General features: G+C 39.4%; 1 protein-coding gene across 1 annotated transcript in view; it reads left to right on the top strand.

Annotated features, from left to right (window-relative positions):
- Positions 1-12,462: 12,462 nt before the first annotated feature.
- Positions 12,463-27,699, top strand: part of FGF12 (fibroblast growth factor 12) — a 377,880-nt gene continuing 362,643 nt past the window's right edge. Inside the window, exon 1 of the mRNA XM_080826118.1 lies at positions 12,463-13,103. Coding sequence (XP_080682244.1) covers positions 13,013-13,103 — 91 coding nt within the window. The 5' untranslated portion in view covers positions 12,463-13,012. The remainder of the gene's footprint in view (positions 13,104-27,699) is intronic.

The following is a 27,699-nucleotide window of genomic DNA, read 5'->3' as shown; positions in this document are numbered from 1 at the left end:
ATATGTGTATATATAAAAAGCACCTTAAAAGGGGCCAAAATATTCACTCTCCAAATTACCACATAGTCATCAAATCTGCAGCTGACTGTAGTCAGTGGCTCCAATTAACTTTTGTCCCCTCCCCCACACCTGACCACAGATCCGTGACCACTGTTAGCAAGTGAAAAGTCACCATTATGGGAGTCAGCCTGAGCCTTGAGCTAAGACTCTCTCTCATGCCCTTTTATAAAGGTTGACTGTAGTAAAAATCTCCTAGTTTGCTATAAAGGCAATCCTTATTTTTATTGTTGTCAGGTCTTTAAATGAATGGCTGCCCTTGACTTCTGGAAAGCAGATGATTTGTAGAAAGAAAAATCAATTTCCAAAGGAAGGAAAATTGCCCTGAAGTCATTTCTATGTATTTTATAAAATGTTTGATTCTTACACCATCATACGAGGATCCACGGCATAGTGTTTTCTAAAGAATATTGGACTGGGAGGCAGTATCTTGAGTTAGAGTCATAGCTCTGTCCCTGGGAGTCATGTGACTTTGGGCAAAACCACTGTCCTGTTTTTGTCTTATTTGTTTCAGCATGGGCCTAGATATCACCTATCATCTATCATACTTACATCGAAATTTAATTCCCTTAAACCTTAAATGAAGTCATTCCACAGATTCATTTCCTTTTCCTCTCCATCTTTCAGAAGAACTCAGTTCTTGACAAATGTCATTACATTGTCTTTGCAGTTTCCACAGGCCCCTGTCTGTATCAACATTATCGGTATAACTACCTGTTCTTCCCTATGTCCACTAGGGCAGTCACTGTGGGCAGTAATTATCTTTACAATATGAAGTATATGCTCAATAAATGTATTTTGAATAGAAATGACTTTTTTAAAAAGATTGATTTGGAGAGAGAGTGTGAGTGAGCAGGTGCACACAAGTTGGGGATCAGGAGCGGAGTGAGAAACAGATTCCCCACTGAGCAGGGAACCCAGTAGGGGGCTGGATCCCAGGACCCCAGGATTACAACCTGAGCCGAAGGCAGATGCTTAAATGACTAAGCCACCCATGTGCCCCAGAAATGAATTTTTGTACCCATGTAACAGGTAAACTTAATATCTATTATTAAATCTGATGAGACTTTTAATTGGAGAAGATAGTTAATATGAAAACTAAAAGGGGTTGACTGAGTATTGCTGGAGTTGATGGGGTTCTCTATTATTGTTTTGTTGTCCTTAAGACTCAATATTGTTGAAATTTCACAAGTGCATGAAGAAATCAAATACAGCTTATTTTAGTTATATTGTAATAACTATGTTCCCCAATGCTGCTTAACTTTAAGACCTCATTTTAAAACATGGGCACATAAATTTAAAGTAAGAATAAGAATAATATCTCAGATTTTTGGCACTTAGGCTTTTCTTATTTTTTATCTCATGTGTTGCTTTATCTTAGAGGATAAGGCTCATGGATACCTAAATTCTTTTTGGTACCAGTATTCTCAGTAGACACTGAGAAAGTATGATTCTTATTTAAGGCTTTTGACTCTCTGAGCAACCAGACTTATTAGCGATTTGGAAATAACCTTTCTTGTTTTAATGTGTCCCCTCTCAGTTTGTATTTTTGTATTTTAATCAGGGTTAGTAATAAATTTTATTATTTTTTATTTTCATTTTTTAAAGATTTTATTTATTTATTTAATTGACAGAGAGGGAGAGAGAGAGACTGAGAGAGGGAACACAAGCAGCGGGAATGGGAAAGGAAAAAGCAGGCTTCCCACGGAGCAAGGAACCCAATGCAGGGCTCGATCCTACAACCCTGGGATCACGACCAGAGCTGAAAGTAGACACTTAACGACTGAGCCACCCAGGGACCCCTAAATAATTGTCTTAATCAAAGAAAAATTTATGTATTTAACTTTGTTTTAGTATGTTATTTATTTTGAAGAGGTAATATGTATACACATAGTACCAAGTTTTAGAAGTACAGAGTAAACTGCAGTCTCCCTGTCTCCCCTGTTTCCAGTATCCCAATCTTCTTCCCTTACACTATACCTGATGCCAGTTTCTTGTGTCCTTTTCAGGAAGGGTCCATGAGTTTATAAACATAAATGCATGCACATTTTTTTTCTCTATCATGCAAATCATAGGATACTCTAATATTCCTTTATATGCTTATTAAATTTAGTAATAAATTTCCAAGGTCTGTCCTTTTTAATACATATGGAGTTGCTACATTTTTTTTTTTAATTGCAGAGCATTCCTTTGTAAGGTAGTGCCAAAATTGAACTAGTTCCTTATTGATGGATTGGTATCATTTATATCAAATAGCATTAGCAACAATGTTGTATTGGTACCTTGTGTGGTTGTCACTGGTTGTACCCTCTGTGCAACTCTGTCTGGAAGTTAATATCTAGAAAAGGTATTTGGGAGAAGTGGCTTTTTTAAATTTCAAAAGATAGAGACAAATGGCCATCCGTCAAAGCAATCAGTGTGTACTCTTACCAAGAATGTAAGAGTCCCATTTCCTTTACATTCTCTCCAGTACATTGGGTTGGCAAACATTTTAATCCCTGAAAAATGGTACTTTATTGTTGATATATTTTCTACTTGTCTTATTATGAGTGAATTGTGTGACTTTTCATGTATTTAAAATTGAATTTTATCTCCTGTATAGTTCATAACCTTACTCTAAATTCTTTGTGGGTTATTATGTTTTAATTTAATTTGAGATACAGTTTTCCCAGATGGAAAATCCACATAAACCATCCCCATTTTATTTCACTTCATCAATATTTAATAAACATTAATATTTATTTTTAAACATTAATATTTAGTATTCAATATTAATTTATTAATTTCATTCAGTCAGTACGTAGTAAATAAATAATTTATTACATGTTCTAGGTATTAAAGATATTAAAAAATGAGAGCTATAGATACCTAAATTTATAGATAAAGGGGCTCATAATCTCTTGGAGAAGATACATATGTGGAGGCAGAATAAAGTAAATTTTATGTAGAGGAAACATAGCATTCAGAAAAAATTTCCCTGAGAGAACACTGTGGCATTTGTGGTGGGTCTGAAAGAAATGTGTGATATTTTTAGGGTTAGAGAAGTGTTTAGGTGGTGAGAGTGAGAATACCCATTTGGAACTGGGCCCCCATCTCTGTATTGAGTTTTGATTAATAAGCAAATGGTACTTCCCTGGTACTTCCTTGAAATTTCCCAGAATTAACTCTCTTGGATTGACTGATTGTCACAATGAACAACTCATACTTGGCTATGATAAGATAGAAATATTTTCCTTCCCTGTGACTCAGATAGCTCATCTTTAAAGTTTCCTTATAGATGACAAACTCTGCATTTTTTCAAAACAACTTGTTAAAGAGCTATTAGAAGAAAATGGAAAATGTCTAATTGTAGCTGCAAATCTTACAGTAGTATTTATTTAAAGATGGGGTCTGGGGGTCGGAAGATTGGAAGAAAATGCCTGGAAGTCTTAATCATTAACCTGATCTCAGCTGGTTTTATTGGAAAAGGACTGCAAAAGTAACATAATTCATGGCCTGTTGAGTCTGGTAAGACATTCGCATAGGGGGAGTGCCCTGGAACTAATAGTGATGTGATGGGACATAGGCCAGGGGTGGGAGTATATACAGTCTGGCTTCTGGGTGCTGTTCTTTCCCAAGCAGAATCTGTTCTTTAGGGGAGGTGGTCCCTACTCAGTGTGGTGAGAAGGTAAAGTCGCAGCATTTATTAAGCATTGGACTTTGTGTATTTCAATGAGAGTTATCTCCTTCAGTGCAGCTCAAGTTTCTTAATCTATATGAAGCTTTTTCTAACTGCTTACTTCTTACCCTCAGAAGACATGATGAACTATCCCTTCTTTGTAACTTTACTGAGGTCTGCAGTGCTACCAGTACTGCAAAGCTATGTTATACTGATGGTTTATGTATCTCTCTTCCTTTACTAGTTTTTTGGGGCAGGCAGTTATTTTGATGTCTAAATATTTGTGGGGAGGGTGGATGGATGAGTGAATGAATGGGTTAAAAGTTTATTAGAAACTTTACTCTGTTTTCCCAATGACAATGACCTTGTTTTGAATTCCTACCTCAACATGTTTTTCAACATTTAAAAAAAAATTTAATTTAATATAATTAGTTTAATTTCAATGCCCTCCCTGGTGGTAAACATTGGTCTTTTAAAAGTGAGTTTTAAAATGGGAAAATAATAGGAACAGGCAATTCCTTACAAAAATATAAGCTCTCAAAAAAAAAATGTTCAAACATCCTCATAATTAGAGACATGCAAATTAAGACAACATTGCACACAGACTGATAAAAATAAAAAAGGACGACAATGCATTCTGTTGTTGAGGTTGTGGGGAAACCGGCACCCTCATATATTGCTGGTAGGAATCCAAATTCATGAAAGCCTTTTGTAGGGAAACTTGGCAATACCAAACCAAACTACCTATACACTTACTTTTTTTTTTTTTTTTTTAGTTTTATTTATTTATTTATTTGACAGACAGAGAGCACAAGCAGGCAGAGAGGCAGGCAGAGAGAGAGGAGGAAGCAGGCTTCCTGCTGAGCAGAGAGCCCGATATGGGGCTCGATCCCAGGACCCCGGGATCATGACCTGAGCCGAAGGCAGAGGCTTTAACCCACTGAGCCACCCAGGCGCCCCCCTATACACTTACTTTTTGACCGAGCATTCCCATTCCTAAGAAACATATTGTTGCAAACAAATGATCATAGGGGTGAGAAAAAGAGAAAAGAAAACCAAGAAACAAACTCTTAACTATAGAGGACAAACTGATGATTACCAGAGGGAAGGTGGGCGGGTGGATGGGTTAAATAGGTGATGCGGAGTAAGGAGGGCACTTGTGATGAGCACTGGGTGATGTATGGAAGTGCTGAATCACTAAATTGTACACCTGAAACCAATATTACACTGTATGTTATCTATCTGGAATGTAAATAAAAACTAAAAAAAATCATATTGTTACTAGAATCTACCCTCCCAACAATATGGAAAACACTTATTTATTGCAGTATTGTTTGTAATAGCAAAATATTGGAAATAACCTAAAAGTCACTGTATATGAAGATATCTGCTCAGTTGTGTAAAAGCATACAGAAGATAAACCAGAAATTAAAGGGACCAGTTACTTATAGGGGATGGGTGCGAAAGGAGTGGAAAGAAGGGGAGATGAGAACAGGACAGGACAGGAGGGATGAGAGAGTGACACATACTGGAGAATATTTTTTGTAAAGTTTTGACTCTTAGAACAATACCAATGTTTTACATACTCAAATAAGAAAAAATTAAAGTTAATTAATTTTAATTAAATAATTAAAATCAGCCAGCATGGAATACAAGCAATAACAAACGAACTTAACTGGATTATAAATGGATGACTAACATATACTGAAAAAGGTGAAGAAATTAACTAACGTATGTCACTTTGGGAGTTAATCTTTTTTTTTAATGTATGAAAGTTGTTCATTTTTTTTTAAGTAAACCAACTAAAATACTTTTCTTGCTGAAAACAAACAAACAAACAAACAAACATTCTCCTTAAAGAAAACTGGGAAAATGCAATCACAAAGCAGAAAGTAAAAATTGAATTTACTTCGAATGTGCAGAGATCGCTCCTATTTGCAGTCTGGCATGTTTCCCTCAAGTCTGTTTAATTTTTTTTCTTTTTTTAGTTGAAGTGTAGTTGACGTGCAATATTATACTACTTTCAGGTGTACAACATAGTGATTCAATAATTCTATACATTATACAGTGCTCTCCAAGGTAAATGTAGTCACCATCTGTCTGCATATGATGTTATTACAACATTTCCTATTTATGGGTTTTTAAAAAAATTTATTTAAATCCAGTTTAGTTATCATATAGTATATTAATAGTTTCAGGGGTAGAATTTAATGATTCATCAGTTGTATATAACACCCAGTACAAGTGCCCTTCTTAATGCCCATGACCCAATTACCCCATTCCCCCACCTACTTCCCCTCCAGCAAACTTCAGTTTTTTTCCCTATAGTTAAGAATCTTTTATGGTTTGCCTCCCTCTCTCTTTTTTTTTAAATCTTACTTTATTTTTCTTTCTCTTCCCCTATGTTCATCTATTTTTTTTCTTAAATTCCACATATGAGTGAAATCATATGGTATTTGTCTTTCCCTGACTTCTTTCACTTAATATAATACCCTCTAGTTCCATCTATGTCATTGCAAATGCTAAAATTTCATTCTTTTTGATGGCAGAGTGTATTCATATGTCTCTATCTCACATCTTCTTGATCCATTCATCTGTCGATGGATATCTGGGCTCTTTCCATATTTTGGCTGTTGCAGACATTGCTGCTTTAAACATTGGGGTGCATGTGCCCCCTTTGAAACACTATTTTTTGTATTCCTTGAATATCTCATAGTGCAATTGCTGGGATGTAGGGTAGTTCTATTTTTGAGTTTTTGAGGAACCTCCATACTGTTTTCCAGAGTGGCTGCCCCAGTTTGAATTCCCACCAATGGTAGAAGAGGGTTCCCCTTTTTCCACATCCTTGCCAACATCTGTTGTTTCCTGAGTTAATTTTAGCCATTCTGACCAGTGTAAGGTGGTATCTCATTGTGGTTTTTGATTGGTATGGAAATAATATTTTGACTGGATACCGTAAGGTTAAAGACAGAAACAACCGTGGATAAATTCTATACTCTGACGAGGTTCCGTTTCTCCCAGGAGTATTGGTTAGGAAGTCTATAACTACTTTAAGTGTATTCTAGGAATGAATAAAAAGTGAATGTATTATAAGTAATAAAAGTTTTTCATGGTCAGAAAAAGAAATTACAAATAAGGAAAGGGCAAAGAATCAAACAAAACTTGTGTTTGATTGGAATCATAGGTGTTAGTGATCATCATCTCTATCTCTGTCTCTGTTTGATCTCTATCTCTGTACCTATCTGTAGATATCTACCTATTATACATCAACACATAGATGCACCTACATATAAATATATCCACATATAGATACATATAGATATTTCTATTCATTTATATAGTGAGATATTTCAACATATAGGATGTGTGAGTATGTGTGGGTTTGTACATATGTATATTTTCTAGTTCTTTCTACCAAGAGAGTCTGGGAGCAATGATATGTCAGTAACAACGAGCAAACTTACCACCCAGATTTTGGTTCCTAAATACTATTCTCCAATAAAAACATCTAGGACTCAGAAAATTAGTTGATTCCAGAGCTGGGGCAGGAAAAATAACAGATAAACCTGGAACATCTTGTAGTGCCAGAAAATTAGGGAGTTGTTTACTAAAAGGACACAGGAGCCAACCAGAAGGATTTCCCGGTGGCTACAGCTGGGATAGTTGGAGTTACAAAATAATGATAGTATTGGATTATAAACCATAGAATAAATATCCTTGAGGCCATACTGATACAAATAAATAATGGGATAAATAAATAAGTGGAAGAGAAGGTACAGTTCCTACAGAAGAATTCCCATTACTATAGAAGGAATGAGGAAAATACAAAGTCACTATTAGGAAAACAGTACAATGATCATTGCTGCAAGCAAGATCTATCAAATGATGCTCTAAGATCAGTGGATGAAAGTTTGAGGAGAAACAGGATACTAACATAGCCTCAAAGTTTCTTGTCAAGGGATTTATCAACTAGTGACACCTGGGTGGCTTAATCAGTTAAGCATCCCACTCTTGATTTTGGCTCAGGTTATCATCTCAAGGTTGTGAGATTGAGCCCTGAGTTGGGCTCCGTGCTGGGTGTGGAGCCTGCTTAACATTCTCTCGCCTTCTCTCTCTCTGCCCTTCCCTGCCTAAAAAGAGATTTGTCAAGCATAAATGAAAAAAAAAAGTAACTTTATAGTATAGAAACTCATCAGACACTACCTTAAACAAATGGTTGATACTGATATCACTAGTTGACATCATGTCACAATGCACTAGAAAGGAAAGGACATGGCTAATGTGGCTTTCCCGCCAAAATGAATAGTCTTATAGGAATCATTAGGAAGTATCAGACAAACTCAAATTGAATGAAATTCCACAAAATATTTGACTAGTATTAATTAGAAGTGTCAAAGTCCTGAAAGGCAAGGAGAGTCTGAGAGATTGTCATAAATGGAAGGAGACAAAGAAGACACATTAAATGCAAAGTGATCCAAGTTGGATTCTGGAACAGAAAAGGGGTATTAGGGAAAAACAAAACAAAACAAACCACCTGGTGAAATTTCAAAATTTTGCAGTTTATTTAATAGCATAGAACCAGTGTGAGCTTACTAGCTGTGATAATTATACCCTGGCTGTGTAAGTTTTTAACATTGAAAAAAGTTGGGTGAAGAGTATACATGAACTCTACTATTTTGCAACTTTACTAGAAGTCTAGATTTATTTCAAAATAAAAGTTTGGAGAAGAAGAATAAAAAAAAAGAACAAGAGGAAGAAGATAATACAAATAAAAACCCCATGTATGTGGTCTTTTTAAAAATGGTAAATGTATGTCATAAATTAGGTAAGCTAGCAGCTAGTGACTGGTTTTGCCGCATTATCTAATAAGGTTGGTTCTAACAAGAAAATACCATGTACTAGGTGACTTATATGACAAACATTTATTTCTCACAGTTCTGGAGGCTGGGAAGTCCAAGATCAAGATCACCAGCATCTCTGCTGTCTGGTGAAGACCTACATCTTAGCACACAAATGGCTATCTTCTTACTATGTCCTCACATGGTGAAAGGGGAGAGGGAGCTCCCTAAGGTCTCTTTCATAAGGGCGCTAATCCCATGCATGATGGTAAAGCCTCCCCAAACCTTCCATTTCCCAATATCTTGGGGGTTAGGTTTTCAACATGTGAATTTAGGGAGTGGAGATGAAAACATTTAGCTTATGGTAGTTGCCTATCAAAATTGGATTTGAACGTATTTCTAAGACATAAAATACAGGCCTGTTTTTTACACTGGCAGTTACTAGACTGTACCTATAATACAGAACTAAAATACTATGTTAGCTATCATACTGGTCTTTATCTTTTACTTTCTGTCTTGGTTTCTCTGTGGAAATAAAGTTGCTTTCCATTCAAAAGACATTTTGTCATTAGTATACTCATTAAAATTTTGGGGGCCTGACAAAATTCTGAATATGTTATTACAGATTCAGTGTGGGCTTCCAAGAGGATAAATATACTGATTAATTACACAGCTGAAGCCAAGAGTCAATAGATTCCTATTTAATATGAACAAAAAATATCTCAGATAAATCACCACTTAAAAATCTCAGTACTACTTCATACAGTTATAAACTCATACAAACTGAATAAATAACTAGGCAAAGGAAAAATTTAGATACTAAGAATTTAAACAAGTTCACCTATCATTATGTATCAGATTTCCAATCCTTCTCAGAAAGTGATAAATTGTTTCATTTTGAAACCACACTGGTGAATCCCTTGGCAGAGTTGGCCCAAAGTCAATAAGAAAATAGAGAGAATGCTTAACTTTAAAAATCCTAATTAGAAGCAGATAATATAATTTAAAATTTAGTTATTATGTAATAACGTATCTTGAATTGAAAATAAAAATATATAATTGCAAGTAAAAATTTGATTCTTATGTAATATTATGTAGCAGAAAGTTTGGCAGTTTTGCTTAACCTAAAATGTGCCACTTTCTTACCATCCATTGTGCTCCTGGCTACGATTCTTTGTTTTGTTTTGTTTTGTCCTGTTTTGGGATGTTATGGTACTTGTAGAAATGAGTTAAGTACTGCCCAATATACTTTAGAAAGATTCTATCTATGTGCCTAACTGGAACCAGGTTATTACGTTAGGAATTGCTTTAACAAGCATGTATATCAAAGTCCTGATAAGAGGAAGAAACTTTTTCTTTTTTTAAATGAAGTCTCAGTAATAAAACTCCAGTGATCCATTCCCTTTTATACCTACTTTGATCAAATGTCAATAATATATGATAGGAAAATATTTACATTAAAATGTTATGTGCTCTCTTTGGTTTCATCTGCGATCATCTGAGAGTTCTGTAATGGACAAGAATCTATAAATGCGATCCCCAGTTTGATTGTTTTTTTCCCCAAATACTGTGATAATCCATTTTCTTCGTGATGAATATGCTTCACTGTAAGAATCACTGTGACAGCCATTTAAATAAGACAGAAGCAGGCCATTTGAATATTAGTTGTCTTTCCTGTCTTGCCGTCTAGGAGTTTGCAATTCTACTGAGGAGAGGAAAGATTCACACATAAATTCTTCCCATAATCAAATAGAGGAGCCACTATGTTAGACCATTAAGGAGCACCTAGAACCCAGGTAATTTAGTGATAGAACCTGGTCTTGCAAAGATAATAGAATAGTCAAAACACTGTCATATGTTCTACCTCACTGAATCTTTGCAGTAACCTTGCCAGGAAGGTAGAGAGGCTCATAATAAATATGAAAATTGATGCTCTGGACGTCATGTGCATTTTAAAATCACACATGAACCTGCTCACTCTGCTCAAGTTCCTTGTGGGAACCAAGGCCTTATCTTATTCCTTTGCTACATTTCAAGGAATAGCATTTCTGTCAAATAAAGAAACAGCTCTAGGCACTGGGTTCCAGAACAGGAGAGCTCTACTGGAAAACTCTCTGTCTCTGCTTGCAGCATGAAGGGCTATTTTTAGATGTTTTCCTTTTGCTAATTGCCTCTCCCTCTATGGGGAATTTCTATGGGCAGAATCCCCAGATGAGCCAAGTTTCTCACTAATTCCGGAAGAAACTGGGAAGACAAAGGCCACAGCACAGGTTGCCTGGGCCTCAGAACCTCCCCAGTGATCACAGTGCAGTGGATTTGCAAGATCATCAAGGACCTGAGAGTCCATAGAGCTTTGGTGATCTCACTGAGCAACGGGGCTGAGAGGCGACTAGAAGGAGGGTATCTACCTGAGACTTGGAACCGCAAACGGCCTTGCCTGGAGCTCTATTCTGAAAGGAGTTAGAGAATGTGGAACCAGCAGTGGCTGTGGGCTCAAAAGGCCCTTCAGATTATCTTTCTTCTGCTATCTTTGAGAAGAAAAAGGAAGAGACGTTTGCATGAGTATTTGTCCAGGCAACTTCAACCTTAAGCTTCAACCTTTAGGAAACGTCACAGGAACTGTGAAGGTTTAGCCTAGAAAAGGGAAAGAAGAAAGGGGTGATGAAAACCGTTTTCACTCCTTTGCAGGGAGGAGGCAACTAGCTAGTGGCCTTGGGACAATGGGTAGAAAGAAAATGAAGTAAGTTTTTGGCTCAATGTTAGGATAAACCTTCTAAAAGGATTTGTGCGATGAACTATCTGGGGAGCTGGTTTTAGTCTATTACCTGAACCCTTCAAGCAGAAATGCCCACACTGGTATGTAGGCAGGTGTTTGCTGAAAAGTGAAAGTTATCAAAAACCCTACAGGTGGGGGGCTGAATAACAATAATTGCTAACACTACTATAGCACTTACTTTATATCAATTAAAAAAAACTTCAATAAGGTAGATGCTATTATTAACTCTCTTATTGATGAGGAAACTGAGGCACAGAGAGGTTAAGTAATTTGTTCAAGGTCACACAGCTAGTAGGAATTTGAATATAGGCTGCTTGTCTCCAGCATTTGTGCTTTTAACCACTTGCTGTATCGCTGTCCCGTAAGATCTCTTCTTGTCCTGAGAGTCCAGATAGAGTGGAGTCTGGCCCCAGAGTCAGCATTCTTTGTATGCTTCAATCACAAGGCTTCCGAAAGGGCATTGGTGGCCTCTGAGAATGAGTACACAAATCAACAAACAAAGCCAAAGAGGTTGCTGACGAAGAAAAAAAAAATCAATACCGGTAAACCCACAGAGAAGCTCACTCACTGGTCATCTCTGGGGCCAGTTGGCAGAAACAAGCTACCAGAATATCGCACCAAAGAGAAGTGCTCTTGTTTTCAGATTTCCCGCCGCATCTGCCTCTCCATCCCCACCTGAGGCCTTCCTGTCCTTCTGGCTTCACTCGACCCCCTCCTCCTCTCAGCCCCCTCGACCCCCTCGCCCCTGCCCACCCCATCCTCCCTCCACCCCGCTGCACTTGTGCTAAGCTTTTTCAAGAGACTGGAAGCCAAGGGGTCAATCATGAAGTTGGCAGTTCTCTATTCCACACCCTCTCCCGCTCTGCGCCCATTGTGGTATGTGACTTACCCAAGGTCACGGAGCCCCTATCAGAAAATCCAGGTGTCCAGACTCCCACATCCGCGCTGTGCCCAGGCACACCTTCGCTCTCTTGGCCCGCACCCAAGAGCTTTCTTTATTTCACATCCCCGCCTCCCTAACCCTCCCCCCCCCCCCCCCCGGTTCCCTGGAGTCGCTTCTGACGCTCCGCAGCCTCCAGGGTCCAGCCCTTCCTGCGGGCGCTTCCCTTCCGCCGGATTCCCACGCCGGAGTCGCCCTCGGCAGGCGCGCAGCCCGCGGGAGCGCTGCCTTCCGGGCTAGCTCCGCCGGGCCCCGCGGAGCCCTTCTCGGCGCCCCGCAACCCTGCACGGTGGGGGCACTGGGCGGGAGGGCGCCTCGAGCTCACCGCCAGACCTAGAGGGCCAGGGCCGGCTCGGGACCCTGTCCTCGTCCCTCCGGGCGCCGGCCCCTGGAAAGGGGCACCGACCCACGGCGACGTCCCCCGCGTGGCCCGTCCACTCACCCTCCCGCCCGCGGCCCTGCCGCTTCCTTCGGGAAGTCCCAAAGAGTCACGTTAGGGCTTACTGGGGTGTGGCCGCGCCGCCGGCTCCCCCGGGGCTGCCCCCAGCGGAGCGGCACTTCCTCTTCGCTCCCTGCCGGGCCGCTGCGCCCGCCGCGCTCCTGCCCCGGGACCCGGCTCCCTGTCCACCTGGGACGCTAGCACCATGGGCTCGGGACCCGGCTGCCGAAGACAGGCCGCCGTTTGGTTGGACAATTAGCGGAGGTGGGCGGGGAGTTGACGAACCCCACACACGCGCCTCTCCATGAAGATTCTTGAGCTTTCTTTGAAGAAAGGAGTGCATATGCTGCAGTGTCTCTGTGGAAGGAGCCTGAGGTCCAGCAACAGCCTAAGTGGTGAGAAAATGTTCTTTCCTGAGCCCCAGGACGCTGCAGATGCCCCCGTGCCCCCACCCCTTCCTCGCCCTGGCTCCCTGCGCCTCCCTTTCCTCCTTTATTCTGCGCTGTCAGTGGTAGAAGGAAGGCGTTTCCCCACTGGGGAGAGAGAATGGCCCCGCCGCCCGTTCTGTCTTCGGGGTGTTTTTTTGTTTGGTTGGTTATTTTGGTTTCCCCCCCCCCTAATCCCTGAAGCCATCTGCGCTTTGTCGAACGCTCGAGCTCTCGCGCAGCGCCTGAACTGGAATCGCGGGTCTCTTTCAGAGGGGTGCTGATAAAAAAGTGACCTGCTTTCGCGCTTCCTCGCGGCTCTCTCCTTGTGACTTGTAAGGGCGGCGTGCGACTTGGAGTTGCTCAGTGTCTGCTCTTGAGAAGTTGCTGGTGCGTTCCGCAGGAGAGGGGACTTTTAAACAAGTGGCTGGCGAGCCAGGTATCGTTTCTTTTTCTTCCTTGGTCAGAGAAGTAGACTTCTGGCCCTCCGCAGAGAGTAGCTTCGCCCTGGAGATAAGCAATTTCTGTCCTCGGTGCTGGAACAGGAGAGTCCCAATTAGCACTGGGTTTAACCAACCGGGTCCCTCAGGAAAGGTCCAGTGAGGGAAAGAAAGAAAATCAGACCCTTTTAATGACCTGCGAAATTAAAAATTTAAATGAAAAAAAAAAAAAACCACAAACAAATCCTAAAGTAAAATCAAGTAAGTGAAATTCTTTTCCGCTGAAGCCGTATGCGGTGCTGTTTCGCCACTTTGTGTTGTGCATCTCGCTCTCTTTTTTAAGGTGTAAGTTTCCTTTAAAGTGATTATGTCTATTAACCTTGCAAGGGCTAATCCCATTTTTGTGTCTTTTGGTTTTCTCTTTACAAAATGGAGGGGAGGGGTGTGAGGAGAGGGGAAAGTTTCCTCTAGTATGTCTAAGTAAGTGTCTCTTTGTAAAATATTTATTTTGTTCATAAATTGCACGTAACTTTAATAGTCAACATTTTAACAATATTATAATAGGTTTCATGTTTAAAACTTCAGTTGCTATTCTGGGGGAGCTGATTCATTTGGATACATACCTATTTTCACCCTGTTCTAGAGCTATGAAGATTATATTTGGAAAGATTAGAGTATATATAGATATCATTCATTATTTTTCTAAATCTTTGACTTTCTGATTACTCACCACTCTAAATGAAAAGTAAAACTATTTTAAAAGAACTAATTAGGTAATTTAACCAAAAGTGAAATACGAGAATACACTTTTGAAATGAAATCAGCAATGAGATGTTTTATTTTTACTTTTACTCAATTCATAAGATTATTTACACAGTCTTTTTTTGCCACCATATTTATTAGTGCTAAAAGATATCCAACTTCTATATTCTGAATTAATATGTTTGATGTGGTTTTGTATTTTGAAAATACGTATCTCAGGAAGTCAACTGAGATGTATGTTGATAATTATTTCAATTTTCCTTGTCTACATTAAATAAAACATGAATATATTGCAACTTGGATATATGTTTCCTAGATTTGAAAGAAGTTTAGGTATGGTGTGTAATAAAGATAGGGCTCTACCTCATGTAAAATTAGGTAACACATTAATTTACATGCGGAGTCAGTCTCTCATATATTAACAAATCCAAATAGAAGTTATATGTGATGGGGCAGCATGGGTTGTTGCAAAATCATGGGACTTAGAGTCAGAAGATCTAGCTATAAAGGAGTCTCAATAAAATTACTAAGGATTTTTTAAATTCAGTATTTTTATCTGGAAAAAAGTGGAAATAATAGCTCTAGCCTGGTTCCTGTATCTTGTTTAATCCTAGATTTAACATGCGGTCCTTTGAAAAATGTTGTACTTTATTTTTATATATGCTTTTTTACTTAGTGGGATGGTTGGTATTTTAGAGGATGATCACTCTAGGGGAATTCTTGTAAAATGGTATGGTCACAAGTAGTGAAGATTAAGTTTCCTTCATATCCTTTCCACAGCCAGAGGTAACATACAGCATTACTAAGAGATTATTTCTGGGAACGACATTGCTTTTGTTTAATTGTGGCCTTCCTTAGCTTATGATCTTGGATAACATACATGACCTTGTTGTTCCTCAATTTACGCATACATGTTAATTACTATGGTAATAGTACTTACTTCTTACATTGTGGTAAAGATTAAATGAATTGATAATGGCTAAAGATATGTTGAGCTCTAACTATATGCCAGGCATCATTTTGAGAACTTTGAGTCTTCCATATATAATGTGCTCAGTATATTTTAGATATTATTTTTGTGTTCCATTTTAACATGATTCCATTCATGTAACTTGTACCATTAGCATGACATCACAGCAATTCTGTGTGAAATGCTGTTATTCCCAATATATGAACACAAAATGAGGTGAAAACATTAGATACATTGTCATGGAGCAAATTTTTAAGAATAGAGCTGGAATGTCCAATTTTGTTCTTTTTCAACTTAACTAAAGAGAAATATAATAATATTCTGAACTGTGTTAGAATGTTATACCAGCTGCTTCTTCCCTGTTATTTTACAGTTGAGGGAAATAAGGGCTACAGGGGAGAAGTGACATAATTTGTTTTAAGAAGTTAAGAGAGTCTTCTAATGGATTGCTGAAATTTTTGTAATTAGTAAGCATTTCAATATTTTCTTTAGGTTTTATTAAATAAATGGGATTAAATGCAAAATAATCATTACTAACTTTTGAGCTCCTTAATATAAGTAAAATGTTTTATTGTTCTTGTCTTTTCTCTACAATATCAAATATTAATATCTAATTTATCCATTATATTAGTTTATAAATTCTTCTTACTTCAGTAGAATGGAGATAGCATGAGCTATCAAATAGAAAACAATCTTAGAGGCACCTGGTGGCTCAGTTGGTTAAGAGACTGGCTGACTCTTCATTTAGGCTCAGGTCATGATCTCAGAGTCCTGGGATTGAGTCCCATATCGGGTCCCCACTTAGCGTGGAGTCTGGTTGACATTCTTTCTCTCTTTTCCTCTGCCTCTGCTCTCTCTCTCTCTCTCAAATAAGTAAATCTTCAAAAAAAAAAAAAATCATGGACAAAGTTAAGTGTATTGCTTATGGTTATTTCCTGGTATCTTATGATCTTTTTTCTTTTCTTTTCTTTTCTTTTTTCCATTTCTCAAAATGAATGATTTTTTTTTTCTACATGTGGAGCCTATCTATTGAAAGAAAGTTAAGAAGTTTAAAATTCTGAACAATTCTTCTCAGAGTATATGACCCTTCCATTAACCTGGAAAATGCTGATTTCTTGGTTCTAAGAGAGTGAATCAAGTTCATTTTTCTCTAGATTAGGGACCTTTACAAAGAACATAAGATCAAAGAAGAGTACAGATTAAAACAATAGCTTTATTGACTGCTCCCTTTCCTCTCAAGATCTAGCTGGGAGGAAAGCAGAAGCATTTCTATTAAAGAAGGGTGTTAAAGTTATAGGTTTCTCATCGCTTTGGTAGGAAAGATCAGTTAAAGAGGGATTCTTGTCCTAACAATCAGGCTTCAGAGAAAGCTGCCTTAGGTATTAACATGACAGAGGATGGCAGCACTTATGGTAGTGGGTTCCTACAATAGTAGTAACACAGGTGTGTGTGCTTGTGTGTGTGCATACATGTACAAGGAGAGGGGGGAAGCACTGTGTTTGTCTTATCACCCTTAGCGATTCTAGAAAATCAGCCCTTGTGCTCTCCTCTTTGTATTTATTTATTTATTTAAAGATTTTTATTTATTTGACAGAGAGAGAGAGAGAGAGGCATAGTGAGAGAGGGAACACAAGCTGGGTGGGGGGCGGTGGCAGAGGGAGAAGCAGGCTTCCTGCTGAGCAGGGAGCCCCATGCAGGGCTCCATCCCAGGACCCTGGGGACCTGAGTTGAAGGTAGACATTTAACTGACTGAACCACCCAGGCGTCCCTCTCCTCTTTCTGTATGTGGACATAACTGTCCTGTGGTATTCAGTCAATTAGGGGTTTCTCAAACTGATAGCTTGGAGGATTACCATATGTCTAGAGATTGACTTGTATAATCACATCAAGTTGCCTTTATGTGGCCTTGAAACAGTACAGGCCAAAATAATTTATCGATCCTGATGAACACACGTATCTAAAACCCAGTCACACTCTTACTTTCAAGTACAGCACTACCATCTAAATTAAAATTGCCAACTTATAGTCAGTTTTTCATCAGCTAGTGTGTGCCTGAGGGATTTAGGCTTTAACTACTTTACAAGATACTCAAGTGATCCAAGAAAGAATTTGGTTGCAAAGTGGTTATTGATTTAAGCCCATTTCCCAGGAAGGGATCCTCTACAAAGATAGCATGACACAGTTGTTGTCCGCTCTTCTCTGCTTTACTTCTGAGTGTAGAGTCCTTTAATCTCTTTTCTTTTTCTTCAAGGATATAAGTAACATCCAAAATTGGAACAAATGAAAATAATGTATTTATAAATGAGCCTATTTTAGATTCAAATTCAATCTTCAGAAATCCACTTCATCAAAAGCAAATGACAAAATTTACCTTTTGAAGACATGTACTCAGTTGTTCACATCATTTTGATTTTGAAACATGGCTGATTTCAGTGTGTAACTGCCTTCATTTATTTAATCTTGGAAAACGTCATTAGAGAATAATTGATGATTTATACATGGCAATTATCTTTGTTGTAGAATCTTTCTTCGAGCTGGTTTTTATGTCATAATCTTAAAATTCTTCACTATTTCAATGCTGTGCCAATAGCTAAAATAAGTAAGAATTATGTAATACACAGGACATCTATCACTTTCTTATGGTGTTCATTTTCAAAGGGATTTTTGTTGTTTTACATGAGATTTTCAGTGTTAATATCAGAAAATTCAAGTTAATGCTTGTTATTAGCTCATTTGTTACTTATAGTATTTTTAAATTAACATATAAGGTATTATTTGCTTCAAGGATACAGGTCTGTGAATAGTAGTATTTCTGAAGAGCTATTTGCTAAGTGTCCACCATGTGCAAATGTAGTAGATCTTACCACTTTTCACCCAGTATTTTGGGTTTTCCTCTTGGACACATTGGAAGATGGCCTCACCCCATTCCCTTGAAGTTAGGTGTGGCCATATGACTTCATGAGCGAATGAGATATGGGCAGAAATGGCAACACCTCACTTCTGTGTGGACCCTCGAACAGCCAGAGCACAACTCACTTCGGGCTTTTGCCTTCTGATGATGTTCAAAGCGGGGGTGGCTCCATCAGCCTCTGTCCCTGAGTATCTGTAGTAAATGAGCCCTACTATGTGACTCATGGTGGACAGTTAGCTCTAATGAGAGGTTAAAGTCTTTTAATAAAGAGCTTAGATCTTTTTTTTTTTTTTTAGAGATTTTATTTATTTATTTGACAGACGGATCACAAGTAGGCAGAGAGAGAGAAGGGAGGAAGCAGGCTCCCCACTGAGCAGAGAGCGCGACTCGGGGCTCGATCCCAGGACCCTGGGATCATGACCTGAGCTGAAGGCAGAGGCTTTAACCCACTGAGCCACCCAGGTGCCCCTAGGAGCTTAGATCTTTAAGACTATTTGTTATCTGGCCAATCCTGATTGATAGAGTAGGGCAGGGCTGTTTAAAATAATATAATTTAATGGTAGATTATTGGGCTCTGTTTAAGGTTCTTTCCAGTTTCTCTATAATCTCAACTGTAGGATATAAACAATAGATGTATTGGTTTTCTGTCAAAATCTTGGAGTAATTAGTTTAGCATCCCAAAGTATGTGGTTTTGTCATCCTTCTTAGAAGTTAGCACATCTGGAGCCTAGCAAGTCCTTGTTTCTTAAACGATAGTTATCGTTCCCCCCAGAATAAGAATGAAGTACTGAAGTTCCACTGATGTTTGAGAATATTCTTTCAAAGTTGTAATTTAAGTTCAAGAGTTCTAAGAACTCCAGGGCTCCTTTCTATATACCCTGAGATGTAGGAACTACCTTTTGATGCCTTCAAGCATATCCTGAAAAGGGAGACCTAGCTACAATACCTGAAAAACAGAGACAACATGGCAGCTCATATCTCTACTGCAAGGAGAAATCCAAATAAAATTGTTTTTCTTCTCCCAGCTTATAAATTGAGAGCTGTGTGCATGGTGAAAAACCAGGGCAGTACTCTACGGTAAAGGGATTGAGCTGAATGCTCTCATCTAGGGCAGGGACCCACAACCATTTGCCGGGCTCCAGGTTAGCACAGCAAGAGAGAGGAGGGAAACCAGACTTTTCCCCCAAAGCCCAGGATGCTTGAATCATGCCAACTAGCCCTTGACTGTTGTTCACCCTCCCTTCCTTCTCCATCTAAGGATGGAAAGTTAAACATGTCTCTGACTTCAGGAGTTACCCTTTTTTAATTTAGCAAACGTTCCTCGAGGACTGGTGGCGTGCAAGATTCTCTGTTAGGCACTGGAGACCCAGGAAGGTGAAATATATAAATACACGCCCAATACAAGCAAGAAGTATGCTGCTAGGCTGGAGAGGATATGGGCCCAACATGGAGTACCAGGGAGCCTCAGTCTGTTTCAGTTTAACAGCCTCTCGTCTGAGTCAATGCTCTATGGCAAAATCACTGCAAGGAAGGAAAAATCAGTTCAGCCGGGGATTCATGTTAATCTCCCTGCACTTGAAAAGCATTTAGAAGTTCAAAAGGTGGTACTGGTATGGGGCAGATGGGGGCTCTAATGGAAAGGAGTAGTATTTTGGATATTTTGCCAGAAGAATGTGTTTATATAAAAATAAGCTACAGGTATAAAAAAAAGCTTTTTTTTTTGAAAAAAAACTCAACTCAATTCAAGCCTACCCGGCCTTGTTCATGTTCAGCCATCCTGCCGAGTTATCTATGTTATATATCTCCTCTGCCCCTACTTCAGCATGAATCCATTTATTTGTAGCCGGGTACAATAGCCCAGCTTCTAAGAAATCAAGTTCTGTGCTCTGGTATCAGAGGTATCCAGGGAATACTTATGGATCAATTTTTTCAGTTTCCATGGATTATGTTAGGATGATGAAGATTTCCTTTGTACTAGTGTATGAAATTGCTATCTTTAGTTCTTATTATTCTTATTGCACAATGTTAGGAAAGCCGTGGCCGAATATTTCTCCTAAGCCATTAAATGTTTGGTACATTTGCATTTCCTAGGGTGCCAATCAGAAAGATGCTGTGAATCTGCCAAGACAATCTCTCTTGCTGTAATGATCTTTCTTGTTGATACATAAGCTTCTAGTACTGTCCTACCCCCTCCACTCATTACTGTTTATAGAAACGATAGCATTGCAGTTGGTGTCACTGATTGCTTACGTTGCTGCTTCAATGAAGCCAGCTGGGATTCGATTGCATGGTCTTTAAATAAAACTTAGTGGCACAAAATGAATCTCTTTTTTGAGGGGAGGGGTGTTGTTGCTAGCGGGATGGTTCTCAAAAGCACTAATTATTTGCTTGACTTGGAGCAACTTGGGAATCTGTGAATCGCCATGTTGGCTCAGTGTCTGACCTTGGCACTAAGGAACTTGTGAGTAGATAGCATAGTTCAAATCTTTTTGAAGCCATTTTCAAAATGATAGTGATGAATTCCTTCCCCACAGTCTGTTGTAGCCCTCAGTATGTAACTCATTGACTGGAGATAGTTCATGTAGCTACCCAAAGGCTGAAGCCAGATGATGAACTGAGATCATGAATTCCAGACAACAATGTTCTGTGACAATCTGGTGACAGTCCTGTGTTCACAGACAGCATGAGGATGACCTGGAAATGGTGAGAAACAGAGAGAAAAGTTGGTGCTGCATTTTCTAAAACTGCCACAGTAAAAAAATGGAGGTTTCAATAATGACTTTTGGCCTTTTGGCTCCCAAACTTAAGTGTGTGTTAGGCAGGATTCCTTTTTATAGTTACATAACACAGATTAGAAAACTAATCCAAGTGAAGATTTATGTGTTTATATAAATTTATTTTCTGTCTCATGTGATTGTGTGTATGTGTTTGTTTATGTGACTCTGTGTGTGTGTGTGTGTATCTTTGATTAAATGCATTCCAAATTGTTAATGTCAGTTACCTTTAGGGAGTTTGATGGTAGACACTTGCTTTGTGCATTACATACTTGTATATTATTTGAATTATGAAAATGTGTTCCTTTTATAATAAAAGTAGAGATTTGTGAAGATCTCTGTTTATTTCCTTAAAGCAAATAATCACCATAATATCCACAGCATTAGGAATAATTGTGAATTTTATTTCATTGATAGAAACAAGTGTAAAATGGTATTAATGGAGTAATTTGGCTGTAGCAGGTCATTTGGATAATACTCTTCTAAGTGACTTTTGATAACTGAATTTCTGGAATTAATCATAGTAGCACTAATATTTTTCTTAATAGTTCATACTACTCAAGTTTCAATTCTCTCTTGTGTACATAGATTATTTAGACCATCAAGACAGGAGGTCACAAAAGTTATGTTAAATTTTGACATTGTAGGACCAGTGTAACTGAAAAAATTCCTGAGTTGCTCAGGACTAAAACATAAATTGACTTTGATTTTCAAGTCCTGACATCAAGTGTCATTCGGTAGATTGCTGACTTTCCATTCCTCGGCTGAGTTTTCTCTTGCCAAGTAATTTCTAGGAAATACTGAAAGGGTATTTACACATTCCACAAGTCTATGCTGGGATGCAAGAGCTTTGTCACTCTCTTCTTCAAGTCTTAAGGATAACCAGACTGTGGGTCTTCAGAATAATATGCTGATGTCCGAGGAAAGCAGAGGTGTATAACAGTGCAGAAAAATGGAAATGTAAAGACAAATACAAGCTGTCACTGCCCCTGGAGCTCATGGGACATGTCCTGCTCTAAAAGAGCCTCTTGTTCATCTCTCTGTAGCTCCAGCCTATTTCTGCACAATGGATGTCTTCTGTTTTCCCCAGAATTAGGAACTGATGCTTCAGGTTCCAGAGAGACTGTGAGGTTATTCCCATTCCCATTCCAAGGTTCATTGCCTTTCCCATCACAGGATGACTGGAACTAGAGCATCCATGCCCTTTGGGGGAAACAGTCACTCCCAGCAGAGTATGGTCTGATCGCTCGTGGCTTACAAAAAGCAATCGTGGTAGTTGTTAATACATTTTTTTTTTTAAGATTTTATTTGTTTATTTGACAGACGGAGATCACAGAGAGGCAGGCAGAGAGAGAGGAGGAAGCAGGCTCCCTGCTGAGCAGAGAGCCCGATGTGGGGCTCGATCCCAGGACCCTGGGACCATGACCTGAGCCAAAGGCAGAGGCTTTAACCCACTGAGCCACCCAGGCGCCCCTGTTAATACATTTCTAAATGTTTGTGTCATTCCATTTTAAAATACTACCGGATGAGGAATGCTAAGTGTATGAGCCAGGAAGCATTGTACCTTTCCTCCATCTTTCTTTCCAAGTAGATAGTAGAAGAGCTTAGTCTGGCATGTTCTTCTTGGTATGATCTCTTCCACAAACTCTTGGGACAAATAAACCTTCTGAGATTAAACAAGGTTTTTCCAATAGAGAATCCTAAATGGAGGGGAAAATTCTGTATGAACTTGGTTCTGCTCAAAATATATCAAATCTAAATTACTAAACAAAATACTTAATATCTTAGATGGGAAAATCTGCTTCAGTGGTTGGAGAGGTTTTACAGCATCAGAAACTAGGAAACTGACTTGCATTGGTATAATGAAAAAGCCTCTAAATGTACTGTCTCTGAAAATAGAGGAATTTCTATGATAAAGGGAAATTGTAATTTTTATCCCATGGGGCAAAAATTACTAACATTCTCCCAAAATGTTATCCGTCTAGGTATAAGAATTTTAACATTCAGCCTCATCACCTACCCTTTTGCTTTGAAGAGTTGAAGATTTTAAATTGGTCAGAGCAAAGATATTATGGAACATCACTTCATTTATATATTGATTCAGCCAACATTTCCAGAGACCCACACTATGAGTCCGGCAGTGGGCTTGCATGAACCCTGCTTTAAGATAACTCATACTTGGATAAGAGGGACAATACATGAGCATGAATAGTCCCAATTATTAACAGTGTCTATAGTGTGTCATTTGTAGTTCCCATTGTAGTTATGCCAGAAGGGACTGCTATGATTGTAGCAGAGAAAAATTCTCCCCAGTGTGTTTTGTTTTTAGGTTATCTTCTCTGATAATTACTATTTGCTGACACAATTGTTTGCATGTGCTCGGTACAAGTTCTAGTTGAATAGAGTGGTTGTTAATTTTGTTTTTACCACTCTAAACTGGGAATATGTAGCTATAGTTAACATTAGGCAACTAGCCTGAGTGAATCATCATTACAATTTTGTTTTCTAAAATGCAGTACAGTATGGATTCCATTACCTCAACTGGAAATGATGTTCATGGCTTTGGCGTTTGGGAGGGCACAAGAAGGAACAGGGGAGAAAATATATGTAGTTTGTTTTTAAAGTGAAAGTACAGAAATGAACAGAGATTAATAAAACACACACTAATATACCTAAGATCAGAATGAACAAATTTTTCACATTATGTCTTATATATTTCAGATTTTTTAAAATAAAGAGGTCAAATTATTATTGATAAAGTTAAAATTTCTTAGAATGTCCCTCTCTCCATTCAAGAGTGTTTCCTCTCTCAGGAGTGAAACTAAATTGACTTCAGTATGTGTCATATGTATGTGATACATACGATACATATATCATGTATGATGTTGTTTTGAGGGTTTCTAAAATTCTAAAATTTATATAAGTGGTCTTTTTTTTTTAAACATTTTATTTATTTATTTGACAGAGATCACAAGTAGGCAGAGAGGGAGGCAGAGAGAGAGAGGAGGAAGCAAGCTCCCCACTGAGCAGAGAGCCCCATGTGGGGCTCGATGTGGGGCGTAATCCCAGGACCCGGGGATCATGACCTGAGCCGAAGGCAGAGGCTTTCAACCACTGAGCCACCCAGGCACCCTACATATAAATGGTCTTGAACTATATTTACCTCTCTGCGTCTTATTTTTTCACTCAGTTTTGTGTTTTTGAAATCCACCTCTGTTTTTTTTATCTTTTTTTTTTTTAATTTCTTTTCAGTGTAACAGTATTCATTGTTTTTGCACCACACCCAGTGCTCCATGCAATACGTGCCCTCCTTAATACCCACCACCTGGCTCCCCCAACCTCCCACCCCCCGCCCCTTCAAAACCCTCAGGTTGTTTTTCAGAGTCCATAGTCTCTCATGGTTCACCTCCCCTTCCAATTTCCCTCAACTCCCTTCTCCTCTCCATTTCCCCATGTCCTCCATGTTATTTGTTATGCTCCACAAATAAGTGAAACCATATGGTAATTGACTCTCTCTGCTTGACTTATGTCATTCAGCATAATCTCTTCCAGTCCCGTCCATGTTGATACAAAAGTTGGGTATTCGTCCTTTCTGATGGAGGCATAATACTCCATAGTGTATATGGACCACATCTTCCTTATCCATTCGTCTGTTGAAGGGCATCTTGTTTCTTTCCACAGTTTGGCGACCGTGGCCATTGCTGCTATAAACATTGGGGTACAGAGGGCCCTTCTTTTCACTACATCTGTATCTTTGGGATAAATACCCAGTAGTGCAATGGCAGGGTCATAGGGAAGCTCTATTTTTAATTTCCTGAGGAATCTCCACACTGTTCTCCAAAGGGGCTGCACCAGCCTGCATTGCCACCAACAGTGTAAGAGGGTTCCCCTTTCTCCACATCTTCTCCAGCACACGTTGTTTCCTGTCTTGCTAATTTTGGCCATTCTAACTGGTGTAAGGTGGTATCTCAATGTGGTTTTAATTTGAATCTCCCTGATGGCTAGTGATGATGAACATTTTTTCATGTGTCTGATAGCCATTTGTATGTCTTCATTGGAGAAGTGTCTGTTCATATCTTCTGCCCGTTTTTTGATATGATTATCTGTTTTGTGTGTGTTGAGTTTGAGAAGTTCTTTATAGATCCTGGATATCAACCTTTCTGTTAATGCAAATTTATCAAGCTCAGAAACATATAGCCTGGTGTGGGGGAGTCTTCTGCAGGAGCGCAGAGTCCCGACTGTGGAGCCAACTTTGCCTGGGTTTGATCTGACTCTGCCTTACGAGGGGTGTGACTCTGGACGTTTCTTCACTGCCTGCCCCACCCTCCAGAGCTTTCAGTGTCCTCCTATGTAAACTGGTACTCACACGTACCTTACAGAGATGTGGTGAGGAGTAAAATGAATTAATATTAATATATATGAAGCTTCTAGAATAATCAGACATTGAGTGCCGTATAAATATTTTATTATCTAGTATGTTTATTTGGGAATGTGTATTGGTTCATAGCATGAAGAGCAGTCTTGCTTGGCTAGTATTCCTTGATTGTTTACATCTAGCACCATGTTAACTGGAAAAAAAAACCTGTGTCCAGTGTTGACTTCCTGTGAGAGGCAATTAGGCATTGAGTGGGTCTGAATGGGAAGTTCACCTAAGCTGGAGAAGTTAGTGAGTCAGTAAGATGGGATGGTCTCCTGATTGCTGCTGCTGCACAGTGGGCTGTCATCAAAGGATGGTGCGGCGTGTGCTGAAAAATTGCCTTATCCCCTGGGGGTTGGTTTTCTGGCATCAGTGGGGCTGCAGGGACAGCTGCCGAATGATGTGAAGTCCAGTTCCATTTCCCTTTGGTGGTAGGCTACACCCTCCCCTCCCCTCTCTCCAGAATTGCACGTCGGTGCACTTAGTCACCTCACCTTTTCAATTGAGAGGGAGTGGCTCCTGGTTGAGCTGGACGTTAGAATGAGCCTGTGACGCTGAAGCGCATCCCTCTGGAGGTTTCAGACGAAAAACAAGTGAAAGACTAGATGCAGCGGGGATTGTCCAGTGACCTCAGATCTGTGTCAGTGCTGTGTCCCCCGCCCCCTGGGCCTCCTCCACTCCTTCCTCCCAGCTGAAGAGAACTGGCTTTCTCAGAACGATGGAAAGGCATTTCTAAAGCAGACACTAAAACTGAAATGAGCCTTTGTTTGGTTTGCTCTCCCCATCTCACGAAGCTTTTTGACCTGGCCAGACTTTGTGGCTCTAATGAACCTTGCTGTCATTCTCACAACCCAGATGTTAGGAAACAAACATCACTCCTGTGTTGTAATCTTCTAACGAGGAGGGACCAATTATTATATTATGCATGGAGCATAAGTGATTCCAAATGTAGGATCAGAATATCTGGGTCCTAGCAACAACTGTAGGAACTGAATACACAGGTTTTTGTTTGGCTGATGAGGAAACAGGCCCAGCAGACTTGAGGTGGTTGTTCAGAGCCCCATGTCTGTGTAGAGTGGCTGGATCTTTGGATGCTCTACTCTTCGTATACTTGGGATTTAGACGCTAATTTGGAGTCTGTTTCTTTCATTCACTCATTTCTTGACCTTAGGCAAGTTTTTTTTTAACCTCTGTGAGCCTCAAAATCCTCATCTGTAAGGTGGGTATAATCATTCTTGCCTCCATCCAAGCAACATTTGAAAATCAGATGAAACAGGATGCATGCAAACTGGAAAAATCCAAAAGGCACAATACGGCTCTAACTTATTTATTATTACTATGGTTATTATGTTTGACACATTTATGACACGAGGCTATGTTGCAGATAAAATAAAGCTCCATTTTACATTGTCTTGGAGAGACAGAAGAAACTTGGCCGAAACCAGTTATATCAACATGAAATGTATAGCTTCTTTGGAATAAGGGTCATACCTTCCAACAGCTATCTCATCCTGTTACACACCAAGTTTTGTGGTGTACCCTAGTATAATGCTGCTCAAAGAGGGCACTCTTCCCAACCCTGGTATCTGAACCCTTTCCTTCTGCATTGTGAAGTGGGACAACATGATAAAGGTTAGGGCATTTTGTTGATTTAAGCTTACTTTAAATTCTCTTTGCTAGTGATTAATAACTAGAGTCTTGCATAGCCTGTGGAAATGTTCTCCAACAGGCAGGCGAAGTTCTGTTATTGAAGGCTTACATCGCTTAGTTCCCAGTCAATGGGGAACAAATCTAAACTGTATTAGAGTTTAATTTCTGGGATCTGCAGGCACTTTTGTCTCCGAGGCAGAGAGAACAAATGAGCTACTTTTAGGTGTATTAATCACGTTAATGAACAGAGCTTCTAATAAAAATAACTTAGCACAAGCAGAAGGAGATAGTAAAAACTCACGTGAGCACTGACAACCAGACGTATTTTAGCACAAGTGGGTTCCTAGTATGTGTTTCGCAGGGGCACACAGAGATACAGCAACTCCTGCCCTAAGGAATTCACAGTATGGCAAGGGAAAAAAGATCTAAGAGAAAAAAGATATGAAGAAGACATCTTTAAGGGTAGGTGCTAGTCTAAAGGTAGGAACAATTTATCTTGGATACAGAGAGAGATGAAAGCGGCTCCCTCTGCTCAGTGATGTGTGTGTGTGTGTATGTATGTGCCCGCATATGTGAGTGAGTATGTGTGTGTGTGTGTGTGTGTGTGTGTGTGTGTGTGTGTAGTCAGAGAGGCTTATCTGG

The sequence above is a fragment of the Martes martes genome, assembly GCF_963455335.1.
Source record: "Martes martes genome assembly, chromosome: 1".
Classification (NCBI taxonomy): Eukaryota; Metazoa; Chordata; class Mammalia; order Carnivora; family Mustelidae; genus Martes; species Martes martes.
Note: the sequence above shows the minus strand (reverse complement) of the source record. Positions and strands in the feature narration are given on the sequence as shown.